Below are 11570 nucleotides of genomic sequence, written 5' to 3'. Positions count from 1 at the left end.
AGAGACACTGGGACAAAATACAAACTATGGGAGAGAGTGGACTAATGTTAATGGCATGCAGCAGTAATATATGAACACACTGTGAGAGATAAGATAGAGTTAATATGGTTTATTAAGTCACTGAACAGTATAGTGGCCTGTAGGGATGAATATGATCTGTGAAACACTGACTGGACAGTCCTGATGTTTTGTTCTCCTTTCGGGTGTTTCAGGTCAGCTTTTTTATCTTTATAATGTCGTTCCTATCAGTCTCAGCTGAACGTACTGTGCTAATCTAAGCTATTAAAGTAAGATTGTGAATACTGTAAAGCGAACAGCTGCTGAAAAGCTTGTTAGTACTATCACTATGAACGTGTTACAAATGAGTTCAAAATCCGACTTCACAAAGATGTTAGCGTTACCGTGAACTCTGGACTCAACAACACTCAATTTACTGTTTTCACTGTGCCTGTTTTCTTTACAGGGCACAAAAACCAGTAATAGAATAAAAATTCAACCCCAAAAAAGCAAATTAGGAGAACAGAGAAAGTCAGTTTAGTCACTACCTTTACTTCCACCTGTTCACTTTGTTTTTCTAATAATATTTTAGCAAAAGTTTGACTAATGTAGCCTTACATTGTCATTTCTATACCTTCACAAGTTCAGACTGAGAGGGAAACAGTTTTGTTACAGATGCTCGCATAAAATATAAACATGGAAAGTAAAGTAGACTCTATATTAAAAAATGAGTACTAATAAGTCACTCAAATTGCAATGTTAAATTAGAATTAAATATTAAAGTTAAAGCAATATTATGTACAGTACAGACAAGATATTGCAGACTAAGTGAAAATAGTTGTAGGTAAGGAGCAGTTATAAAGTTTGATGGCCACAGATAGGAATGATCTCCTGTGGCTTTGAGGTTGCGTCATAGTTGAATTTCTACAACCAATGACTGTAGTGCGTTTTTAGCTAAACGTATAAGGTCTGAATGGGCTTTGCCCTCTTCTTTAAAAAATGATGTGATACTTTGGGGGTATTCTGAGGATGTTCTGAGTAATGAGCTGTGGTTGTGGGAATCCCCCTCAATAATAAAATAAGGGCATAAAAAGGGCCAACTTACACTGCTCGAATAGTGGTGTTTGGAAATAAAGAATATTAAAATACTTTAAGATTTTGAATTTTAGTGCTAAAAGAATATCAAATATCATGAAATTTTTCAGCTGAATACTGTATATGCTTGCCATATTTTAAGTAGGAGGTCTCTTGGTCAATTAAAGACTGAAAGTGATAGTTTGTGCTTAAGAAGTGGAGACAGGAGTGGAGGGGCAGTCCGGTGTTTATTGTAATATGGCATCATTTACAGTAATTAGGGGAAAGGGAAGTTTTATGACAAAATCCCCATGCTGCGGTGTAGAGTTCCTTAAAGAAACAAACAACACTGGCGAGATTGTGAAATGTACCACAAGGAATTGAAAAAGAAGGCTTTGTGCCCCATTCTCATTTATCTGCTCGAGAGGATTTGAGGAATTTGCATCACAGAGCGCGAGCATGGAAACAAACCCATCACAATGAAACTACCAACAAATCCCGGAAATCTGGCAAATAACACCCCATCGCCACAGGAAATATAACTCAAAAGGAGAGAGATCATGGAGAAAAAGTCCTCCTCCTTTTTCTTTTTAAATGTCTTCGGAGTCATGGAGGTTACTTTCCAAGTGTTTGGAAATCCGATGTCCATTTCTGCTCACTCATAACACATCCTCTAAAAAACAATCACCACCTCTGGGAGGTGAGTGGAATTTTACTGCAGCACGGTGGGAGTGCCTCTCTCATTTACTCACATGATTAAACTGCTTTTCAGTGGTCAGTCTTTATTATAGCATTTGCTGTGACAGAGGGTGTGTCCATTGAAACCTGTGTGACAAAGCGCTGGTGTTTTATTAAGAAATTCAATAGATTCGCTCTCACGGGCGACTGCAGTTTTCGATAACGTCTTGAGGTCAGCATGGGCTGATTTCATGGGTATTTTGTGTTGTGTTTGGTTGCCATGACGACACCGTGTTGAGAAAGAGGGGATGAGTAAAAGGGAAATTAAGGTTAGAATCACAGCCATTATAGTAAACTGAAACCAACTGATTCAGCCCTGCCAGCTGGGGTATTCAACAGGAGAGTTTTCCAAAGTATCCCGGGAGCGTGCATAGCTTACTAATGATCTTCCACTTCCCAGGAAAGCCCTATCTCCTGGAGATAAATACACATATCTCCACTGGACACACACACAGCAAATGGAAATGGGGGGGAAAAAGTGCCTTATCTCTATGAACAGAGCTCTCAATGTGGACACCGAATCCAAGAAAGTTGAACTGGATTTTGCCATTACAAACACACACACACACATGCAGCCACACAAAAGGTCAAACTGTTATCCTGTAAACTCTGCTGCTCTGTGGTGGATTCCAGACTCCCTCTTTTACACAAGAGGAACGTTTTGATCTGTGAACTTCAGACATTCATAGGCCTAAATTTCAATAACATTTTAAGTGGGCGACACGATGAAACTAATTCCCGGACAACAACTTCTTGGCAAGATGGGTGGGATACCAACATGCTTATATACAGATCTTTTCGAAAAATGGCCGGCAAGCTTATGTTGCACACAGAAAAAATATCAGGAAACTGTTGCAACATGTACTGTCCCTCCCCTCAAAATCCCAAATGGCAGTTAGTCAGTTTTATAGTTGTTTCCACATTTTGTTTATGGTTCAGAGACAAGCTGTTTTTTTTAAAAGATAGAAAACCATCATACCAAAAGCACGAGAAGAAGAAAATATCTCCTTATTCAAGTTTAGGAATAAACATGAAGTTTTTAACGTAAACACACAAAACGAAGCAGCATATTTTAATCCCAGTTACATGTTGCCAGAGATAGTCAAAAATAGTAAAATTACAAGTTGTGCTCAGTTTGCAGTTGAAATCTAAAGATTTCTTGTTGAAAATTTTGCTTTTACATAAACTGATCAGCTAAGGCTGAATCAAAACAATGCTGAAGTTCAACAATTAGTGCTATATAATACATAAAGACACAGTCAAATGGTGTGCTGTTACCCAGTGGTTTGCAGACTTCCCTTTTTGAGGCCTGGAGTTAATTTCTCATCCTCGTCTTCTTTATTTAATAAACCAGACTTCATGATTGAGAGGTGGATCTGAAACAGGGGACATGAGGACAACTTCTCAATAACAGTTGTAACAAGGCATATCCTACTTTATGCTTGATTTGGACATGTTTACAAAATTTACCAAAAGAACATGTTTCACATATAACGTTAAAAAGTATTGATTAAAGTACATTTGGAAATTGTTTACTGAGGTCATAAAGCAAGTGTAAATTCGGGTCACGTTGTTACAGATCTCTATATAATTGGATATCTTTGATTAACCAGAGGAGCCAGCCTCTGTTGGATTTAGAAAAAAACAAATACATGTCCATGTGACTTTCTATGGTGTCTGCTTGCCATGTTGCTGCAGATGGATTCCTTTATGGACAGGTCATTTGGCTATTTTAACCTTTTATACCTTATCTGTCAGTCCCATTCGCATGAACTTAATATCTCAGGAAAGCAAAATCTGGCACAAACAGCCACTTGATCTCAGGGATGAACTAAGTCAAAGTCAAACAAAGTCAAACAAAGTCAAACGTCAGCAGGACCACACAAATACATATTTTTGGCCCTAACTCAAGAATTCATGCGTAAATGATGACAAAATGTTTTGCACAAATGTGTGGTAGGATAACAGGATAAAGTGATGAAATTTCATATGCAGCAGGTCAAAGGTCAAGTCTGGTTAGACATGGATGTAAACTTGACTGATGAGCGATAGAACCACATAAATGCTTGGCAGTAATTCTAGTTTATTGCTCAGCAGGGCCAGCTGTTTCTTGTAAACACAATGGCATCATTGACCTACTGACTGCTCTCTCACAGGCAGTCAATCGCACAAACAGCCTATTACCACACAAACCCTGTTGCTGGGTCTGTTGCAGGATATTCACAATGACAGCGTCTTGGAGTTTCTGCCGCTCTTTTTGTCTCCTGCCTCTCCTCCTGGCTCTGAAGATGCACACAGCACGTTCGGCTCCTGATTTCTCTCGTAAGTCTCTTGGTTTTGAAATCAATAGCGGACTCAAAATGCTGATGCGTTGCTTTTCAGCTGCATAAAGAAGCTTCACAATGACATTTCCTAACAGATTTCCACATCCTGCTTCATAAGCAGCTTGTCATAATCTCGCGGAGAGACCAGAATCAGGGTGAAGAGGCTGCAGAACAGATCCTGAACTTGGATATCCACTCAATACAACCAGATACTCCCATAGCAATAAATAAACTACAGCTGACCTGTGTTTATCATCTGAGCTGTTTTCCTATTTGGACTGTGTCACTACTGACATTATGGAAACATTGGTACTGTATGTTCAGACACAGCCAAAGGTAGCTTTTGTCTCAGACACTGTTCTGTTTGCATGTACATCTCTATATCTGATCACAGCAGAGATCTTTTGTTTGTTTGTGTGTGTGTGTGTGTGTGTGTGTGTGTGTGTGTGTGTGTGTGTGTGTGTGTGTGTGTGTGTGTGTGTGTGTGTGTGTCTAATAATAGCTCATTGTGAGTGAGTGCCTGGTACTGTGTCTCGTTTGTTCCCTAAAGCTTTAAAACGCCTCTGTGGAGCACACACACACACACACACACACACACACACACACACACACACACACACACACACACACACACACACACGGTTTCCATCATGTCACAGAACAAAACATTGACTTATATTCATGTCCTAGAGATGTAACCGTAACTAATAAATAAACTAGCCTTAAACTTGACCCTAAACATAACTTAAGTCTTAATACATAATAAAAATTTGCATTATAAATCTTCACAAGGCGAGATATACTGCACGTACACACTAGCACAATACAGTACAGGAAACACACATGGGAGGGGAGATTTCACTTCAGTGTCTATGCGCTGTTGCTGATGATGTTTATATGTGTGGTCATAGTCCAAAAATTGTCTTGGCGAGCTACACCCAGTGAGTCGGACACCACCCTGTCGACAGGGGACTGAGCTGTTGTAGGGGCTAAAAAAAAAGCTCTAAATAAGTCAAACTGTTGACTTGTTGACAATGAAAGGGTCGCAAATTGTGCATGAGTAAAGGTAACTGAGTCATCCAGTCTTTATTAGTTGGTTAACAACAGAAAGAAGACCCTTTATTTCTTTCTCTTTCATCCAGGCTTTCTGAGAAATGTTTTTCGCTTGTTAAGCTACTTAACATTGACTTTTGAATTATTCAAGCTTAAAAATTTCACCCAGCTCAAGGGATGAACCAGTGTTGTGTCTACACATAACAGAGAACTTAGCAAGAAAACTATTTCAAATTGTATCTTGAGGTACTTTGAGCCGCATGTCACGAAAGCACATGAATTATTCCCATTTTTTTAACTGAATCTAAATGATTATACGGTTTGACGGGATTAAAATAGGATTTTACGTTGATAGACAGTGTGGAGCGCGCCCTTAAAAAAGAAAAAACTGGAAAAGCAGAGGACAAAAGAAGAAGTGTCAGGTCTTAAAAACTATCAGCAGCAGACAAAATGTGTCTGAAAGACATTTCCTGAAGAATCAGAGAATAATTCAGCAAAGATTTGACGCAGGAGCTGAGAGATGCATGTGGCCCTTTAGCTGATCCATCTACTGTTCACTGATGCCTCATCAGAAATGGTCATAATGGAAAGGCGGCAGACAAGAAGTAATTCTTAAGAAAGGGAAACAGGAAGAAAAGGCTGGCGTATATGACGCTATACAGGAACTGAAAGTGGAATGATGAATCAAATTTTCCTTCAAGAAGCCTGGAAAACTGTTCCTGAAGACGATTTAGAGATATTACAAGAAAGTCTGCCTAAGAGAGTTCAGACTGTGTTGAATGAAGAAAGGTTGTGGCACTAAATATTGACTTTCAAGCTTGTTATATTTGTGTAATCTCTGCTTTTGCTTTATATACTTAATTCCCATTTTTCTAGTAAAATATAAAGAAATAAAGGGGGCTCAAGACTTATGCACGCGACTATAAATGAGGTGTAAGATGTGTTTGAAATGATAAAATAGACATCATCAGCTCTTTTTATCTTTCAGTGTATCTTCACAGCATTCTGAAAAACCACACGGCTCATGCTTGTGAAGGAGAAATTCTCATCATCAAGTGTCCCTCCAGGACGTCTGTGGCCATCCTATCAGCCTTCTATGGACGCCGTGTTCCCAGTCAGCATTTATGTCCTCCTGCAAGCACAAACACAACTGCGGAGGAGGACACAGAGTGCACTTCCTCAGTTGCTATCGAGGTACACATAGCAACATTGACATAAACTGTGAACTCACTGCATAATCTGCCTTAATCAAATGCTCTTATGGGCGACTCCTGTTGAAGATAACAGTGGTCCACATGGATTTTCCTGTGCTTGTAGAAAGTGCTGTCAGAGTGTCAGGATCGGCGGTCGTGCCACATTCCCGTCTTAAGTCCGGTGTTTGGCCAGGATCCCTGTCCCCTCACCACCAAGTACCTCCTAGTCTCCTACAAGTGCAGACCAGGTGCACTACTGAGCTGGACAGTCCAGTCACTTCACCACTAGCGAACACATGACTTTTAAATTTATGTTAGCTAACTGACAAAGAAAGACTCCATCACATAATTTGTGCATAATAAAAGGTGTGCAGAAAACTATCAATAAGAGGGGCCTTGGCTTGAAAAAAAGAGCTGCACAGTAAAGTTCTTAATTAAAAAAATCTATTAGCATATAAAGCTGGTAAATAAAATCTTTTTTCTTTCATTTTTTCTATAATTAAGTAATCGTCTTGAAATTATTATTAGTTTAAAATATCTTATTTATGTCTTTTGTATGCTCACAGACATCTAAAACGTAATAAATATAACGGTAACTTAGAAAAGAGGAACTGAACTTGGTATCATTTAGAGTTTCTGTAATATTCTTCCTCAGTCAGCCTCTGGTTTCAGGCCTGTTAAGCAAAACATAAAAAGGAACTTACATTTTTTGGGGGTGTTTTAAAAAAAACGGGCAGTCACACATAAAACACAAAACTGTACATTGAAACATTTGCATTCCAAACTGAAGTGCATATAAAGTCTGAGTTACATAAAATTAAGTGGGAGTCTTCTAAAATTGTGATTGTAGCTTTTAAACAAAGCCACACAATCAGTCCACTAGTGACTCTTATAGTCTCACATCAACTTCATATGCACTTTGACATATATTGTCGCATTAAATTACCTCTTCTATAATAGGTTATGACTGGATTTGCAATAATCAGCTTGAACAGGAGGAATAATAAATAAATAATAAATGTCTAACATATAGTAACAGCCTTTTTAACGTGTTTCCCTTCCTTATTACTGGGTCAGGCCAGGGTCACGTCTTTCCTGGATTTTTCCCTATTTCTTAAGACATGACTTTCAGATACTGTTCATCTGATGTCCATAGCTCATAGATTAGTGTTAAGTAGCTTAAAAGACAAAAACAAACAAACAAAAGCCATCGTCTCAAAAAGAGTGGGTATAAGGAATGCTTAGAAAATGAGTGAAAAAACAACTAATGTCCAAAGACCTTCAGAGAACCTGGAGAACTGTTGCTCAAGACTACTTTGGAAAAAAAAAACTGGCTTGAAAGCAAAATATAAAGAAATGCAGGGTAACTTGAGTCATTTACATAGCTCTCTAAACAGCTGTCAAACAAGGTTGTAAACTTTTGAAATAATAACAATGAATGCTTTCAGCCATCAGATTTTCTTAAAACAGCTACAGAAAGTTCTTGTCAACTTTTAGATGTTCTTCAAAATGTGCCATTTCATCTGTTTTTCAGAGCACCACCGCACACGACTGGTGTGTGAAAATGAGCGTTTGAGGCTGATGTGTAAAAATGAGACTGTCATCGCAATCTACTCTGCCTCATTTGGACACCTGCTGCACGGCAGTCCTCACTGTCCTCAGGAACCTGGATCAAAGGCTGACATGGGTCTGCAACAGCAGGGGGCTCAAGTGCCATCTAGTGGCAAAAAAGTGGAGCTAAAGTCCTGTATAGACATGATGGAGAATTACTACTGTACTGTATTTAATCATTCATATAAATAGGAATTATTTATTCATATTCATTAATTTCTAGGTGCTCAGGTTTTAGAGAAACAGCTTTTCTTTAACAATAAAATGTTACTGTTGTCTTCTTCGTTACAATCATTGGTTTCATTTATATTAAATTATTTCAGAGTGTTTGTCTCCGGCGGCCCTGAGGAAAGTGTCACGCAGGTGTCACAGCAGAGCAAACTGTTCACTAATAGCCGATACTCGAACCTTTGGGGACCCGTGCTTCCCCGGCACCAGGAAACACCTGCGGGTGTCCTTCACTTGTGGTAAGTGACAAATCTACACCTACTCTTTTTTTTGGCTTGGATGTAGATGCATAGTATATTTTCTGTATTTGCATACAGCTGCGTATTGTGACAGTGTTTCATTTCCTCTTTAGTCCCCAGATATCTCCTAGAAGATGTGGGTCAAGGTCCAACAGATCCTTTCATGATCTCAGATTACATACACGGTGAGTGTGAAAACGAACGTTCACAGGTTTCATTGCATGCAGCAGACTTTGACTGGCTATTGAGCCCAGAACCCTCTCGCCTGCAGGTGGATGGTACACTGGCCCCACCTACAGGCCTCAAAATGTGTTCTTAACCAACTCTCTGGAGATCTTTGACAAAATACTGGGTATGTGTACTGATGCCTGTGGATGTCAGGCTACAGCCACATATATAGAAATGTCGGTGTTCAAGCACGTTGGTGGACACAGTCGAGATACTGAGCTCCAAAACGACATGGAAAAATTAGAAGAGGTGCTGAATAAAATGAAACGTATTGTTTTTAAATTTGATTTAGAGTAACTGGAAGCCCTTATATACCACCTGTCTATTTTCTCAGTTGCTTATCTAGCCTAGTGTTGCAGGGGCTGACATATATCTCAGCCGTTACAGATAGAGAGGTATGATACTGGACTGACATTCATATAGCACTTATGTACTCTTTACTGGCCCCTTTAAACCACAATCCACATTTACTCTTTATTCTGCTCACTTTATGCAATTCATTTACCTCACGTCCACAGCCAATTTACACTCACCAGTTAACCTGATATGCATGTGTTTGTACTGCTGGAGAGAATCCACACAGGCACAGCAAGGACATGCAAATTCCACACAGGAAGGCTCCAGCCAGCCTCTGCTTATCAGTGTGCCAGCCACTTGTCTGTGCTGATAAGTAGTAATCTAAAATTTGCGTACATATTTCTGTATTATTTCCATTTTCATATAATTATTAGCTTATTATATTTAAAAATAACTTTTCCTAATTTCAGTCTATTTCTTTCCTTTCAGTTTATTATGACATGTTATATTTCGACATATAAAAAAAAAAACAGTTATGTTTGTTCCCTTGGATCATACATTAACCTGCTGGTGGAAAATACAAATATTAGCCATTATGTACTCTGACTAAGATAAATAATCATATATGGTTTTTGCAGGGATGATCCTAATCCAGAGCCAATGCTGTGTCTTTGTTTTTACAATACTGCACTGCCCAGGAAGATTTTTCAGCTAAATCAGTTTATAACAATATTAATTTAAATAGAAAAAAAATATCGATAAAATTATTTGGATATTTGAACTGAAATAGGAGCACTTGCAAATTGATTTTGATACATTACTCACATGAAATGAATTTACTGGTTTCTTTGAAAGGTCACACCTTGTATTAATAGTGTTTTCTAAAGCAATTTGAGAAAGATGAGCTGAGTGGACACTTGTGGCTTATGTTGGCAAATGTTTAATTTCCTCACACATCTCTCTTCCAGGTCTCCCAGAGCGAGTTGCTCTCTACTTTGTCTCCGGCATCTGTGCTGGTCTCGTGTTCCTGCTCTGCCTGTTTGGTGTTCGCTCCACACTTGTGAAAGACGTTAAAGATCTGGTTTCTGACCTGAATGATGAGCTGAAAGCATCTCGCAGACGACGCAAGGAGCTCATGGAGGACCTCTTTGAAGAGGATGTCTCTGACACATCTTCTTTCCGCCGCCTCACACAATCCTACCGGACAACTGACATCTTCAGTCCACCCACTTTAACAGTAGAGATGGTTGAGTGGGGGGAGGAACAGACTAGGGATCTGCCCAATGGAGACATTTGGCCACACAGAGACTCCAGCCCTTACGCTATTCACAAGATTAAAACCTACAACAATTGAGAGTAAAGCATCAGTATACTGCATTAGAACGATAGCTGCTAACTGAAATCATACTGAGATAGTGCTTTTACTGTAAATTGGACCTATTATGCTCATTTCCAGGTCCAAACTTTCACTCCTCTACTCTTCTAGAGGAGCTTTGCATGACTCAAAATCCAAGATAATCCTTATTTATCTTGAGCTGGGTCCTTAGTTCATTCACAGTCTGAAACGAGGCATATGAACTCCTCTTCCTCCAAGCCAACTTTCTTCTGATTGGGTGCCCCTCACAAACTCAAAGCTTAAGCATTAGGTGGTTGGTTCCTAAGTGCCAGAGATGAATTAGGGAAGTCCCCAATCTTTGACATTAGGCAAAGCCAAGAGTAGAAAATAAAGTCTGAATTTGAGTGTTTAGAACAGCCTGAAGGGAACCTCTTGTACATACAATAACCTCATTATTTAAAACCAGTTTAACCTGAACAGTAATGAGGTATATGTGACAGAAAATAAGTGAAAGGATGATAGCTTCTCTCTAAATGTAACTGAACCTTCTAATCTGTCTCAATGCATGATGACACTACTAAAATACATGAAAACCTAATGGTGGTTGATTACAATCATAAAGATTAACATCACATGTTTGTTGTTTCAATTAATTTCAAATGCTGCTGTGTTTTATGGAATAACAGTGGACGTGCCACTGATTTAATTTTAATAACTTCAATGCATTTTTGCAGTTACAATATGGAAAACCAGTATTTTCAGTGCACTGTGTGACTAATAAATCATTGGGTGAGTTAATGCCATTTTTAATGTTTCATTAAAACGTACAAAAATAAAGCTGCTCTTTTGTGGGGGAAACATTTCATATTATTGCTGAAGGATGGAGAGTTAAATGTAGAACAGTGCAAAACCAAATCCTCAAAAATAAATATATAAATTGAATAATTTCCAAATATCTACTAACAACTATATTTTGATTCTTTGTTAAATTTTTGTGCCTTTTCGGATTGATAAAAGTAATTATATCTGATTAACTGATAGAACTACAACACAAAAGTTGTGCAAAGTCCTGACCCACCCTTTATTTCTTTATATTTTGCTTATAATTTTTTTGGTCTAAGCAATTGTTCTCCAGGCTTTCTGAAGGTCTTTCAAAGTTTTTCTTTTCACTTATTTTTCTTCCAGCTCTTGTACCTGACCATCTTTAGAGGGATGTTTTTTGAGGCATCATCAGAAATGTCTCAATGGTGTT

At 38.6% G+C, this 11570-nt stretch overlaps 1 protein-coding gene across 2 annotated transcripts; it reads left to right on the top strand.

Moving 5' to 3' along the window:
• The first annotated feature begins 3964 nt into the window (after positions 1-3964).
• On the top strand, positions 3965-11155 carry LOC113008374 (protein eva-1 homolog C). 2 transcript variants are annotated; one of them, XM_026145744.1, is made up of 8 exons: positions 3965-4131; positions 6175-6380; positions 6504-6627; positions 7914-8066; positions 8314-8457; positions 8571-8642; positions 8729-8809; positions 9951-11155. In XM_026145744.1, exons 1-8 carry the CDS (start codon positions 4035-4037, stop codon positions 10334-10336), a joined length of 1263 nt encoding a protein of 420 aa, XP_026001529.1. In that variant the 5' UTR covers positions 3965-4034; the 3' UTR covers positions 10337-11155. The 2 variants fall into 2 exon arrangements, with proteins under 2 accessions (XP_026001529.1, XP_026001536.1); XM_026145751.1 differs by lacking the exon at positions 8729-8809.
• Positions 11156-11570: the final 415 nt, after the last annotated feature.

This window comes from Astatotilapia calliptera, chromosome 2, assembly GCF_900246225.1.
Source record: "Astatotilapia calliptera chromosome 2, fAstCal1.2, whole genome shotgun sequence".
NCBI lineage: Eukaryota > Metazoa > Chordata > Actinopteri > Cichliformes > Cichlidae > Astatotilapia > Astatotilapia calliptera.
This window is presented reverse-complemented; position numbering and strand designations above follow the sequence as displayed.

What these genes read in the sequence shown, in the direction of transcription:
- LOC113008374 (XM_026145744.1), top strand. Translation starts at nt 4,035, where the DNA reads ATGACAGCGTCTTGGAGTTTCTGCCGCTCTTTTTGTCTCCTGCCTCTC. An exon ending in CTCCTACAAGTGCAGACCAG is followed by an intron (nt 6,628 to 7,913) that starts GTGCACTACTGA and finishes TCTGTTTTTCAG; the next exon opens with AGCACCACCGCACACGACTG. An exon ending in GATCTTTGACAAAATACTGG is followed by an intron (nt 8,810 to 9,950) that starts GTATGTGTACTG and finishes TCTCTCTTCCAG; the next exon opens with GTCTCCCAGAGCGAGTTGCT.